Source organism: Styela clava, chromosome 4 (assembly GCF_964204865.1).
Source record: "Styela clava chromosome 4, kaStyClav1.hap1.2, whole genome shotgun sequence".
Classification (NCBI taxonomy): domain Eukaryota; kingdom Metazoa; phylum Chordata; class Ascidiacea; order Stolidobranchia; family Styelidae; genus Styela; species Styela clava.
The window spans coordinates 1,180,242-1,195,965 of NC_135253.1; the positions used below are offsets into that span (position 1 = coordinate 1,180,242).

At 35.4% G+C, this 15,724-nt stretch overlaps 1 protein-coding gene across 4 annotated transcripts in view; it reads left to right on the forward strand.

Annotated features, from left to right (window-relative positions):
- LOC120325616 (vang-like protein 2) overlaps positions 1 to 15,724 on the forward strand; it is a 33,472-nt gene that overhangs the window by 4,837 nt on the left and 12,911 nt on the right. For 2 of the 4 annotated variants that reach the window (XM_039391673.2, XM_039391674.2), the window contains exons 4-7: positions 12,236 to 12,325; positions 13,621 to 13,767; positions 13,918 to 14,024; positions 15,443 to 15,548. In XM_039391673.2, the coding sequence (XP_039247607.1) occupies positions 12,236 to 12,325; positions 13,621 to 13,767; positions 13,918 to 14,024; positions 15,443 to 15,548 (450 nt within the window). Of the gene's footprint in view, positions 1 to 10,384; positions 10,574 to 12,026; positions 12,048 to 12,235; positions 12,326 to 13,620; positions 13,768 to 13,917; positions 14,025 to 15,442; positions 15,549 to 15,724 lie in introns of those variants that run through there. The other 2 variants (XM_039391675.2, XM_039391676.2) reach the window with 2 other exon arrangements.

The window sequence follows — 15,724 nt, forward strand, 5'->3', positions numbered from 1 at the left end:
TTTCAAGCTTAATTTCTGATTAAAGCGCCGTTATAATTAAAGATCTTACATTCTCTGTAGTAATCGTGTTTGTTTCTGTATATTTTGGTTCCAAGAACTTTTTAGTAGAAAACAAAAGTATCCGACCTATAGCACGTCTGCATTGAAAAATCTGTTTGTTTCTGTATATTTTGGTTCCAAGGACTTTTTAGTAGAAAACAAAAGTATCCGACCTATAGCACGTCTGCATTGAAAAATCCCTTATGCGTTTGGTTTGTATCGTATGTTGCTCGTTTTGCTATACTTCCATTACGATACGACCCCGCTCGTTTTCTATAATGATTACACTAATTATTGTTGTCAGCTGGTACTTTTTAATATTTCAGTGTATCGCCTTATTTGTAGAAGGGGCGACACTGGTACGATGACGTTCTTTTAGGGCCCCTGTCAAATCAATATTGGTTTTATATTCATCAGTACTGAAAAGCTTTGACGTAAGTATCCAGATTATGGAAAACTTGCTACTTACCACATGGGTGGTTTGTCTGCATTGACTCTCTTGACACCAGTACGCTATGCATTATTATAATGTCCTGAAATCACTTTGTAAGATATGCACGAGTAAAGTCAAGCATGATAAGTTGACGGACCCGACAATATTACCTACTTGGGGTACTCTGAAAATGCGGTATATGTTTAGTAAATACATTGATGCGATAGAAGCAAAAGCTTGCCTGCATTGCCTCCCACGCTTATAGATATTCTCGAAGATCGTTTGAAGTCCCAACGCTCAGTAAGCGTGGCGTCTTTTATCCAGTCGCCTGTGACAAATGCCACCGAGGTTCGTGGCTCTTTGAATTGAGAACGAGCATATTTACCTACATTCTTTTTTGGGTGTATTTGTATCAAAAGTACTTACTCAGTTCCCAGCATTCCAACCACAAAATGCGGTTCTAGCTTGCCAGCGTATTTAGTAAACTGAGGGATTTTGATAGCATGAATGAAACTCTACATTTCACTGATACATAATGTTCTTTGTTTTGAAACAAATTTGCAGGTTTTGTGTCACTTACTATATTTTTTTTTAGATAGCGTGGTACAATTGGGCATCATAACCATTGTTTTCCATTTTTTAATTTCAATCATTTCATTGCGTGTGGTGAATAGCGCTTTATAAGCTAAATCTAAAATATCATTTAGATTCTGTTCTAAACTATTGCACGTGTGTGATTATACCAGTTACACAAGTTATGACTGAGTACAATATTTGTTGTTTTAGAAGCTCTATTGGTAACTTTAATTGGATAGGTATATATTATATAGCTACTTTCATGAATTGAACCATCACATGAATGCTTGATTGAATTTCGCCTTCATCGCGGATACAAAACTTTATTATTAACAACTTGGTAGATTTCTTATATTTGCTCGTTATATGTGTTCAACCTGATGTTTTCAATTGGTCTTTTTAAGATTATGCTACAGTTTCTATTCCCGATAAATCGACTTTTATAGTTCTTTAGACATTAATTAACCCAATAAGGTCGTTTAAGTATATAAAAGATGGATATTGTATTTGTTTTGTAACTCCATATATCCAGCTTGACAACATGGTTGTGCGACATTTTTGATAACCCAAGGCAAAAGCATTTCTGTCTCGAGAAATCATCATCACTTAACTTACCCATAGCTTCAGTTTTACTTCTTCGACGTCAATGACTAAGAGAATAGATATCCTCGCTGTTTTTTTTTATTCATACCAACTTTTGTTACGATTGAAAGACCACAGATCGCGATATTCAGTAGCCAGACATACCGGTATCAGTATGAATAAATAAACTTATACCACTTTGCCAAACATGTTCCTTATAACCGAAACAATCGCTTCTTCGGCAAAAAAGTAAGTGGACGCATAATAAACCATCTGCCAAATTTAATAATTCGAACAAAATATAGATAGGGATCACTCAGTGACATGATGAATGGTGCGTACGCTGTGCGGCCGTTGCTGACGAATACGAATAACCTATATAATGAACACCATTGAAATCTTGGACCGTAATGAAGTAATAACGGCCATGGCGAGTTGTGAATGTCTGTCACTTACACGTTGACTCTATCGAGACTGGCCAACCATAAGTTGCATGTCTACGATAAAATCGTATCCAACATAAAGGCGTGTGTGGCGCCAGTAGACTAAGAGAACACCATTTACTTAACTGCAGAGAGTAAACAAAAGGTTCAAACCCTATATCGCAATATTTGCTCCCGAAAATGGAAAGTGTTCGGTGCTTACATACGTGCGATGTGAACGTTTTACTCGCCACAGTGCCAAGCTACTGACTTCTTTTATTTCTCTTGCACTTGAAACGAAATATTAAAAAATAATTCAAAGTAGCATTTTAATAGCATCAACTTATTTCAAGCCTTCAAATGACTGAACTTGAGATGATTTGATATAGATTTTTATCCTTGAACTTGAGGTTTGTAATTCGTCTGCTATTTTCTTTGGTTTCTAAATATCTAGTTTTAATCAGAAAATTTGCGAGTAACGTCTTATCTATAACAATCTTATACCAGATTCACGTTCTATATTCACCATTTCACTGTTTCACAACATTTAGTTTAGATTAAATGTTTTAGCAATCCAGCAACGAGTGTACTATTTAAGTTCTGAGTATTTATTTCTTCAAGTTGCGTGGTTTCGAATTTACTTCTCCTTGATTCATGATTCATTCAGTGAATGATTTTCTAAGTGGGGCACAAAATTAATGACGTTTGACGTTTTCATTTCATTTTACCAAACCTGAATTTTATTGTTCGTGTTGTGTGTTTGCAATGTGCAATAGTCCCAGCGATCTACTATCCAGGCCACCAATAAACAGTGTTAAATGGATTATTTGGCTTAGTTAGCGTCTATTCAAAACAAAATAAATAGAAGTAAATCATGTTGCAGTCGTTGAGTCTTCCTGTTGGTCAGTAGCTGAAAGTTATCGGAAATTTTTTATAACGGTAAATAATCTGCGTGTGTTTGCGTGTTCGTGCTTTTAATTTATTACCATTAACCTTTAGTCCATAAAATGACTGTTATTAGGCCACTGACAAATCTGGTCACATTGTAGTTTTCCGAATTTATTTGGAATCATTCATTATTAATCCATCTCTGGTAAAAAAAACATTTCTAATATTTACCTGTTCGCGCTGTTCCATCAATCGATCACAAATCTCGTATATCTGCCAACAGTTATAAAGTTGTTAACCTCTTTCATCTTTACGGATTTAGTTTACAACCGTGACTGAATCTCAATTTTGTTCACCATGGGTCGCTGTGATTTAATGCTATTTTAGAGCATAGTTTACTTCTGATACGTGATATCAGGCATATTTAACAATGTCGCTTTCCATGTTGTTTATCGCTTTATTTGAAAATATGTTGGGCCAAATTGAATTAGCAAAAAAAGTTTTAAAATGTAGATATTCTCGAATATTGAAAAGTACCATCAAATCTCATATGAAAGCCGTGTAATCATTACTGATTTGACATAGTGCAGCGATTGCATTTTCTTTGAAGTGACAAAGAATGTTAGTCATTATGAGTTCCATTCGCAATGTGATTAATAGCGTTTGTTAGCCATTAGCGCGTTGTATTAAATTTGATTTAAGCATTCATAATTACAGTGTTCGTTTACAGTATTCATATCGACTATGCAAACATAATATTTCCACCTATATTCATCTTCTGTTAATTGTGGGGCGTTCTGTTATCAAAGTAGTAGCAATCCTGACGACTGTGAGGTATTATTAACAATATTATAGAACATTTTTATTACTTCGTTATCTTCGTTACACAGTATTTAGAAATGACAGGCAAATTGTTGATTTGCAACATGTATTGTTGAAGGAGGTTTTAATACTCACAGTGATCTAATAAGAATTTACATAACTAAGCTTGGTTAATTAATCTACTTGAAAAGTCTCCTGCACCATCTACAGGAGAGAAATTACCGCATTTTCTTCTTCGCGGGGAAAGTTAATTGTGATGCGACCCAATCGTTTTATTTTTAAAATGGACATTAACAAGCTTATTTTACCAAGTTTTTTAACATATATAAACAAATATTCCATTAGTTTAATGACGCAAGAGGCGTGTGCCAATCCTTTGCGTCGTTCGGAATTATATAATCCAAACAACAGAACACATCCATTATCGTATTAAAACATAACGACATGTAAATACCATAGTTCTAATTACGGAGTGTTTTCAACTTTCTTGTAGCAGGCAACTCATTAAGTTACGAGATATAACTCGCTTGTTATTTTGAATGAAACACCTCGTACGATTGATGTTATTAATCAAATGTGAATGTCATTATATTCAGTGTGCGTGTTCCATGGTAATTCATAAATTACTAAACACCCCATTAAAATACTCAATCAAATTACAGAAAAGGGGGCTAAATAGAAAATTCATCAATCGTTCCATGTCCATCTTGAACGCGAGATAGAATTACTAAACTATTTACATAGACGAGGGTCGAGTTGTTTATATTTTTGTGCACCCTAATCGCTTTGCATGGAATTATTTAGTTTATTTTTCAACGAAAAAGCGGTCAGAATCTTTTTCTCATTCATTGATCTCTTTATCTCTTCCACCTGGACGTTACGGATCGGCTTGGTTTGATTGTGTTTTGTCAACGCTAATTAGTACCACGTGATATGTGTTTTGTTTGGCGTTAATTTTTCATTTTGTGGAGTTTGGATGTATTTCACGTTTCTCCATTTATAATAGTCATGATATTTTCGTTCAAATATTCTACTTCCAAACCTGATTCGAAGATATTAAGATGATTTCATCCACGCTATACCATTAACGTTAAATCGATCTGGCGCATTCTATTTTAGTGCTTGCCAGTCCGTTGGTTTTTAACTGTTAATTGCTCGTTTTTCATGGGCGTGGATGACAAATCTTCGACTTCTAATTGCCACTTTCGCTATAAATTATCACACAGATATTTACACTCTACATTACGATGTGTTCACAAACAAACGATGATAACGACGAGGTGAAACATGCTACCAGCAATTTGCTCAATACATCGCCTCTTCCATTATACGCCACTACAATAAAGTAATTTTCGTTCAATCAAAAATATAGTTGATTCGGTTCACCCTGTAAATTTGTTTCGAGCAGTATATATACATAAGTCTTGAGAATTGCAGTAGACATGCCATTCATATGCCTACCACGCAAGTCATCATTTCTTGGTACTGCGGGATCATATGGATACGAAAACAAACTAGATATCTACTATATCCAGACGTAAGACGTGTGATGTGCATTTGCGTTTTCCATTGAGTATTGCCCGAAAATTTGGCCTCAATATTATTTTACTCCATAATTTATTATTTTGATTGTATGATTGCAGATTACTTTCATATTCACCTCCTCCCCGTGGACACGAGCGCGCCACTTGACAACTCAAGTCCATGTGCAAATATTTACATATGCCAGTAGTATCCACCGCATACCGTAACTTCCTGACGTTTTTTTTTAAATATCAGAGTTTTGGTTCTTAATTAAGAGAACTGACGGCTTAGCCTGCTTACGACACTTTTAGCAGTAAGAAATGTTCAAGCACCGACTGTTACAAATTGCTACACCAAGTGTGTCTAGCCTGTCATTGGTACAGAGGCGTAGCTTAGGGGGGGCAGTGGGGTACATATGCCCCCGGGCGCCAAGGTACAGGGGCGCCAAAATGGGGCTTGCAAAAATTTCACAAGGGTAAAATACAGTCACATGCAAGATCGCACCGGCGGCAGACATCTAGTCTTAGTACATGGCAAACTGCACACTTGGTCAGACCACTTACGACTGCCGACATCATCACGCACATAGCTCGCGCACGGTCAGATTTCCATCGTAATTACATGGCCAAAAAATCTTGCTGGGAAACAAAGCAAAATTTGATTTGGTAACGTTAGGTAACAAAATGCACCGGGTTAATGACGTGGTTCTGTATCGTTAAGTTCTTGCCTGCGCACTCCGATGTAAGTTGATATTAGTTCTGTGCTGGAGACGAACGGAAACATGTTTTGAGTAATACGTGGTTTTGTATTTCGCTGTTGCCAAGTACCGTACTTTGCGGCAGAGTTACATAAAATATATTATACTGTGCTAAAAGACCCCAATGCCGTTTTCGACAATTCGTCGAGATTGCACAGATTTTGCAAATTTCTACGACACGGACATCAATGGCCACGAACTTTTCACCGAAATTGAAGATTGCAGAATGCTGCTCAGTAGCAGAACTGTAGGTCAACCAGAAACTCCTTTGGCTCTTCTTGGTTTTATTGTGTCTTTTGGAGACAACGTTTTACCCAATCTGCGAATTTCTCTACAAATTTTGTTAACAATACCAGTTTCAATTGCAAGCTGTGAACGGTCTTTCAAATTGAAACTAATTTTGTCGTATTCGCGTGCATCAACGGGACAGGATCGTCTCAGTGATTTTGCACTTCTAAATGTTGAAAGAGAAACATTGGAAAAAAACAGATTTTGACGACGTGTTAACCAGTTTACGAAAGTGAAATTGAAAAAATGAATTTATTGTAGACTATGTAAATCATCTTTGACAGTAACTGAGTGGGACATATGCTCTATTTTGTATAGCTTTGCAAAAGGCAAAATAACCTCGGCGAAGGATTTTCGAGTTTTTGCATCTCAGATTCTAGCTTAGCGCTAATAATTTTCAATTTATACTACTGTATAGGAAGGCGTGCACTTGTGAGTCCAATTCACCTTGGTTGACTTTTATATAGGGGTACATTAATGTTTTATTCTTTATATTTAACTTTAGTCTTATTTCGGTGAGTGTGCAGAGCGTGTTATATTGATGAAATACATATTTTTAAACATAAAAAATAATGTAGTTGAAACAGATTAGGGATTGTTTGGTTTTCAGGACTGGTACATATAGTCAAGTTGCAAAATTGCGTATGTCCCCTAGTAATAGACACATTTTTGCCTAAGTCACAGTGCGCTATTATGACGTCACATGACTGCGTCATACAAATTAACTTAAATCCGGCTACGATCAAAAAGTTTAACTATGGCAAATTAATGAATCTCAATGGCATAGAAATATCATTAGGAAGTTTTTTTACGTTTTTCTCAAAACAGCTAAAAATGACTTACGCAATTCGGTTATTAGCGTGACGATATATAATTTGTTTTTACATATACAATTAAATGCAATAGAAAACATGATTGAACGTGGGGGTCGGGGCGCCAATTTTATATTTTGCCCCGGGCGCAAAATACGCTGGCTACGCCTCTGCATTGGTATATTGATTATTAGTCGCATTTTTCGTCTCATTTGTCTGGTTTATCTCATATTTATGTAAAATATGCCAAAATGAGGTTCTCGTTATGCAAAAGTTTGTCACGGCTGACGGGAGTTGAGGGGGATTTAATCTTCCGCTATTAGAAAGCGTGTCCCCGCTGTCGTGGGCCCTTAACCTCCGTGATTGATTTCAAATCTCAATTTATTCACGTCATTTGTAGGAAATATCAAAATATGTACCAAGAGATGGAATGAGTTTCAAGGTGATTTCTGTAAATAAGTTAAATCTTTTAGAACAGTAGTGTAAAATACTCTGTGAAAATGTAAACAATTTGGGATAATAGATAGACCGGAAAACGCATACTTGCGTCGAGGCAATTCGTTTTCGCATGGCAAAGCACGACGAACGATTTTAAGCACTGGTTTAGGGTTCTGGAACGATTCCAATTCAAGTGTATTTTTTTTCACCATGGTGTCGGTTGCTGTTACTGTTGGGCTGTTTAGTTAAAATAGAATAGACAATTGACTTCCTTTTCCCGGTCACAAATGTTTCGTTTTATCGTAGGAGGATTCGAAGATGACGTTGGAATGGCGGAAACGTAATTAGACCAAAATAGAAAAACGTCACTATGGATGGTTCATTCTTTTGTTAAAAGTGATTATTATTTGTATTCGGAAAATCACACTAAGATTTCACGGCCATTCCGCACTTAGTAATTTTACTCAAAAAAATATCAGTTTATTTTTCCCAGTAACTAAAATATTTGGTATTTTTTTCACTGACGACAGATTCGAGCTCAGCCAGCGTTATCCGATGAAGGCAAAGATCATAAAATGTCCCGATTTTAAACTGATACCATCGCCCATAGCTATTGAACTCTGACTGGCCCCCATCTGTGATACCTGCTCGATCCCACGAACGGCCCTAGAGGCATAATTCCTGTCAAATAGCTTGCCTACTAATAAGCATATGTAACAGTGCTTTGTTAGTTTTGTATAGGGGACTTCGAATTACTTTATAATAACACACCTGGCATGTTTCCAACTTCGAAGATTGTGGGGAAATGTGAATTTTTAATACTCTATTCATATAAAACTACATTCGCTCAGGATCACAGGTGGTTTAAGAAATATGAGTAGTTGTTGGTTCATATTCAAATTATATTATTTTGATAAGTGAATTCAAGAACTATACACGGACAAGCGTATCAACTCTCCATCAGAAAATATGTGGCTGAATCTGATTGGTGTTTACCATGAGTTGCGTTGCGTTAAGTTTGAAACAATCCGAAAATATGAGTTTTGTGATATAATATGAACTTGTGAATAGTTTTGTGTATAAATACTCATACGTTATACCAATGTGTATTTATGTGGCAACTCTAGTATGTCACCAGGGAAACAAATTCAAGAGCTTTGGTAGCAACATTTTAATGCGTTGCTCCTATACCACAAACTTCAGTCAAATTACGGCAAAAGTCCTTTTGTAAATAGTAATGTGCAGTGATGCTTTGTTATTGTTATTTTGGTGATGGACTTCTCTTCGTAGCGTTATTGTCCAGAACCGCAAGTGCTATCAAAATTAGATTTCAAATTCACTACGGGTTTATAAATGTGTATATACCAATCTGTACTGAGCCGTATCAAATGTAAGAATGAATCGGTGTCCCGATAACTAACTTTACTTACACACACTTGAGTGATGATTCATTTGTGAAATTACAGCGGGACTGTACTACTGAATAACTAGATTGTTTATCCATATATATATATATGTTGTCAATGTTAAATTCACTCTGTATTCAACTTCATTTGTATATGGTTATGTTTTCCGTCCCCAAAGAATAAACTGCAATATTCCGCTACTGTATTATTCACGACTACGCTGCGTAGTGATACCACCATAATCTTTTTGGTAGTAAAACGATTTCAGCTTGTTTACAGGCTTTAGTTCTCTTTCGAGTGCTTTCGATTGCGGTTAGTGAGCCCAGCATGTGACTTTATTCAGATCGAGCTACCGCCGCGCGAAGCAGGATTATGCTTCACAGGAATGGTGAAATAAGCCCTCTTCAACAACTCTCGAACGCAATTACAATGGCTGCTCTACCAACTCATCCAGAAGTTGCTGATTTCATTCCGTATCCAAATATAAGCAGACAAGCGATTGCTTAATAAAATCCTAAACATGAACATAAAGCATCAATTGCATTGAATTTTCATTGCCGTCGTTGTACAGACTGTAAAATTATGAATGCTATTTGAAATTTGAAATTTTTTTTTTGGAAAAGTTCAATAGATTGAGAAAAATATGGCTGTGAATATCCTAATTCTGTCACATATTTTGACAGAAAATTTTAGTTTCATTATGTTATGTTTCATATCGTAAAATTCCTTATCGGAAAAAAAAAATTCGAAGACGAGATAAAACAAAATTACATAAAAGTTTGTTATTTGTCAGTATACATCAGGAATCAGTCTCTAAATTCATGTTTTTACCCTACTATTATTTTTTCCCATTCCTTGGTTTAATATTTTTATAGAAAACCACATAATTGAATCACCCATTCTAAATCGCAAATATTTAAAACCAACGGTGCGGAAATCTTTCAATAATATAATAATGGGACATCTATTTTAAAGTAATTCACATTAAATGTGAATTAACATATGAAAGCAAGTTCATGATTATTTAGTCCCATTCGTGATGTGGTGTTTGTAATCGTATTTATCCTCGACCATATATCTCATTCGTTTTTTTGTGGGAATGTTCCGTCCCAGTTTTTTAAATGTTTGCCCAGATTGTTTGTCTAAGACGCGTTAAAATTGTGTTCGAGTTGTTGACGACAGCTCGCGTAAATGAAGAATTTCGCGACATATTTTGACTTTGTATTTGTATCCGGATCTACCTCTAACTTTAGATTTTTATATCTGTTGCCAGTTCCTTGTAACTGTTGGTAGTATTGAAATGTGTTCCGGCAAAAGAGGGACCGAGCAATGCCCTTGATGATATTATTATCCTCTGCGGTGGTCGCCGGCTTGTGTGTTTAATCTGCATATTTTTGTTAAAAGTATTCTAAATGACGGTAGTTGGTGGTCATTTTGGGATTTACTGTCTCTGGTCGACTTACCTCACATCAGATCGTGGGGGTTTTGACGAAAGACGTCAGGCGAAAAGGCATACCCGTCTAAAGATCACGTCCACACCTCCGCATTCACGGCGCCTGGATAGCGCGAGTGTTTTTGTTCACTTGGTATTGTTTTCTTTCAAAGTCTTCCCCTTAACGCCGTCCCGCTTCAGTTGACGTGGAAATATAATGCGCAAATTATCAATGTAACATATTCACAGATGATTTATGAGCTCTTGCCCAGTACGCAAGAGGACATAATGGACGTTCGTAGTGTAACATTGAACCGAAACTTGATATCTGAAATCTGGTGACCATAAGTCATGCCTAAATTGCGCTTTTAATATCAATCACTTCGTTCGTGACCCCAACGCGCTTGTATGTACGTCTCAGACGAATTTGGTATTGTGGTCTTTTCCAACTTGGCTATTTAGACAACAGTACGGTGTTTGTTTTCCCTGACACTTGTGGCAAAATTGTACGTCAATCACCAAGTGACCTGAGCTGCAAAAGAAACGCGTTCCAAGATGCAGATTTGTACTATTCTTTTTTGCTTTGTCTCCTTATTGTCTTCTCGTCACAGCAAAATATTTGTAAGAAATTTTCTCTTGGAGGGTATGCATAAATTATTTAGCATGTGTATTATAAAACAATTATGTATCGCACTGACAACGGGTTTTCGCACAAAAAAAACATTTACTATGTAAAAATATATATCTTGGCGGTAAATGTACTTTTAATAGATCGGGAAGAAAAACTTTACGTTGTATACGCGAAGCGCATTTTTGTGGCCAGGCGGATCTTTTAACTCGTGTGATAATTTCAATTACTCCACACATACTATCATACCTGCCATATAGTACCCTTATTCATTTTGTTGAAATTTGTTGACAGAAAAATATCAGTGTCATCTCTAATTTCAACTATCAAATTCAGTGACGTAAAATATGATATGAAATACTATCCGCCACTCTAACTCTTTAAATAGTTTCAGTGGCCGATCTTGTACCATTGAAACGAGGTTCGTTTTGTAAAAAAGCATGACTTAATTTTGCAATTCCGTCCATTTGTTCGCAAATCAACCTAATTTTTGGTGCGTTAAAACTTGGTTGCCACACTTTTTATACGTAAAAGAAGTCTTTTGATTTCAAAATATATTAAAAGGAAAGCAAGAAACGAAAAGTAACGACAATTTGAAAGGGATGATATGATCGCGATAATAAACTATCCGCAGCACATTGTTGACTGTGATGCGCCGCAGGCGTACCGCTTTTATCTTGAAGTTGTTTGTGAATATTTATATTCGTTATCCTCGAACTTTTATTATATCGAAAACCCCGATAAGAGATGCGTCAACAGATAGCAAAAAAGTAAATTGGAAAAGAGCACAGCAACGTCATATTTTTTAAACGTTATATATCATGAAGAATCGTGATAACGCCAGTAGTATAACTAGTAACTACGCACAGCATTTGTCCATCCGAGGCTGTTTCTAAATCTTCTTATAGCGATAGACCATGATTAAGGCCTATTGTTTCGCATGGACACATATCCCCATTAATACGAGGCCCAATGCGGCATATGATTTGTGTCGTAGATGGTCAGTATAATTTTTTATAAAAATTGTGTTAAAAGTGTTACCCATATACTATATACATCTGTTTTTTTTATTTCCATCATGTTGGAGTGGTTGGATAGCGTGCATTCACTGTAAATTTAAATCCTTACTAAGACTGTCTGCTTCAGCTAAACAAATTATAGCTGACCTTTTATTATTTTTATTTTCAGGACGACAACTGGGGAGAAACGAACACTTTCATCTCTGGCACAACCGACGTCACGAATTTGAGTCACGAATCGCTGGCAAAATTTCGAAAAGTAGGTTTTCATAACCTTGTTTATTTATTTAAGATTTTGTGGCTTGATTTGTGGGGCATATAACTTCAGTAATTGAGATGTCACATTGAAATACCCAGCTTTCACAGAAATTTGGAAGTCAGTAATTGACACGAATATTCTTTGGCATTGGTGTAATGACATAGTTGGTATGGAGTGGAATCACCATTATTTGTCTTCAATTAAAATTTATTAAAACTTTAAATAAAAACTTGTGTCATAGCTTTTCCTGTATTTATTGTTGAATCATGATATGGCATCCAAAGTAAAGGGTGAATATGGAATTTATGAAAAACGGCCATTTGTAAAATACCATTGTATGAAGCAAAATTTTGTATTTATAAGAGAAGGTTTATCATATTTTACTTGATGGACATGCACGAAGTCTCATGAAAAGAAAATTCCATGATCTGTCAATTGTATTTCAAAATTATTGGTATTTTTGGTTTGCTTGAAAAAAGTAAGAATCTGTCATCTGTTTCTTTCTGCTCATTTATTTAATATCATATTACGACTTCTGAGGCTTAATTTTGGTGATCTATAGATGATCAACTGATGAATTCTGCGTCTGAGTATTTTTATCTGTGGTACAAACTTGTTGATGCTTGAAATTGGGTTGAAAATCATCAGACATGGGTGTTATGGTTCAAATAGGAATGCCATGGCGTTAACATATAAATGTGTAAATATCATATGATAGAGTTTCTAGGCTCGTTTAACTATGTATATAGACCGGCGTGAATTTATGCTCCTATTTATCAGAATTAAATGATGCATAACATTTAACGCTCCTTCGTTTCTCCTATGTTCTATTGTGGTAACCCTAATGAAATTAACACCTTCTGAAACCTTACTCACCTGCACCTGCCGGATTGTGCACAAGAATTTTATCGAGATTTTTTGGAAGGTCGAGAACATTGTTTAATTAAATTGAACTATTTTCTCACCAAAGATTTGATTTCTTACTTCATGGAGAAGGAAGAAGATTATTACAATGGATTCGGGCTATATCTACTGTGTGATGTTTAATTGCAGGAAATCCAATCTTTTATTGGATGAATATTATTTTTTATTACCTTGGCAAGGGATGAATCAATTTTATCTCAGTAATTTCTCAATGATTCATACATCTGTGACTGTCTAATACTGAAATAAAGAGGCTGTGTTGTAGAATAATGGAATCATGAACTTAGAACTGAAGGAATTTACTATGTATTTTCTCATTGTCTATATTGCCTATCGTGAAGATGTCACTTAACATTCTTTTATTTTAACAGGACATTGAAGCATCAATAGGTTTTCGAGATTTCGGTTTTGTTGCAACTGTCATACTTGCGTTCATCTCGTTTGTTACCCCAATCGCATTTGTTGTCTTACCACTATTTTTTGGCCCGGGAGATACATCTTGTGCCACACCATGTCAGGTATGTTTCTTGCATAATTTCTTTCAATTGTAAATTATAATTTCTAGCCTCAATGCTCCGTCCAGAATACAATTCGATATAACTTGAGTATAGTATGTGTGGAATTATGAAAATAAATCAATGTTACCAAACTATTCTATTTTTTCACAGGGACTTTTAATCAGTATGTCATTCAAGTTATTGATACTTTTGATTGGATCATGGGCGTTGTTTTTCAGAAGGCCGAGAGCAAATATGCCGCGTGTCTTTTTATTCAGGTAAAACCTTAAAAATATTTAATATTTTACAACCTTCAATTGTTTATTAGGGATTATGTTTTTTTGCAAAAAAAGAACACAAATGAAATATTTGTGTTTATTATTTTGGGGAGGTGTTGGTGGGAAATTCTATAGTGAAAATCAACATATGAGATACTGAATCTTTGCTACACACAAAATATATCATCAATATGCTTTTTCATGACTGTGTGGTTAAGCAGATGTACAACGTCATTATTTGAGTGAGTGACTCACAATCCAAGACCAAGATGTAATGATGTACTAATGTAGTGGACATTTTCTAATGGTTGCTCGTTTACATATCATTAGAATGATATTTAGTAATAACTTCAATTGGAAAACATTCAATTATTTACTACAAGGACAATACTGACATCAGTAACAAATAATGAATGTCTCTTCTAGTTTTGTAGTCTGTATTTAGTGGTCTGGAGTTCAGTGTAGTGGATTAGCAAAGTTGACATTCAAACTTGATAAAATCTATACAGTCAGAGTATGATGAATATATTTCTTTATTTACTTACAAGTGGTAGATTTCACGAGTGTGATAATGCCTTACTAATTCCTGCTTTTCAAAGATAGATATTCGTCCTTTCCATTTCTAAGATGCTTCAATAACATCATACTAAATCCTTCCTTGTTTAATATAAAAGAAAATTGAAGTAATCAGAAAGATAAATATTTACTTGCTATTCAACTGAAAGTATCGTTTTGCCACTGCAACTTTTGTTTGTGTGTTAATTACCAAACCAAATGAATTTTTATTGTGTGGCCTGAATGCCAATTAGCATGTGACTGTAAGCTATAAAGATCATTTGGGAATTGATAAAATGGAATCATTGTTCAAATGGTTTGTGTTTGAATACCTTTGCCACAAGGTTTTTTAAGAGATTCCTTTGCATTTTTTACATCATATATTAGCTCATGGTACTTAGAGGACATTCGTGTGCTGTTACTCTATCAAGTCAACAATGTTCAATATTGGACTTTGCCAGATCATATATAAACCTCTAATAAATTGCCTGACAAAGATCCGTCACACAGCGATACCTCAGGCTTATTGTTTATTTAGAATACCGTTTAGACATTTTTGGGTTCAGCTTAGGGCTTAAGCCCCATATATCTTGTACCTATAACTCTGTACATACCATGGGTATGCTTGATTTGACTCACTTTCTCCATCTGAAATAATATGTTGTAAATCCTTCCCAACCAACTATTAAACTTTCGTAACTCAAAATTATATATTGAGGGCAGATACACACAGGTGTGGAAAGGCTGTTCTTGAGCCGGTGCGACTTTCCCAATGGGTTTTTAATATATGTGATTGTGTTAAAATACACTTACACAAAAATTGATAGAACTCAGAATATAATCACTCATCAATTTAATTTCAGAGCAATGGTTATGGGACTGGTGTTGATCATTACATTAACATACTGGCTATTCTATGGAGTACGGATATTGGACAAATCAGTCTCAGATGATGAAGTTCAATATAAGGTGGGCATCATTATTTCAGAAACTATAAGCAAATGATTATGCTAGATTTTATCAAGCCAAACAAATATTATTTTGTTTAAAATGTTATGGACATGCAATATCTTCCATGTATAGTGTAGGGTAGGGTGAATGCTTAAGGCTCTGACTGCTCAACATCTTCTCGTATGTTCAATTTC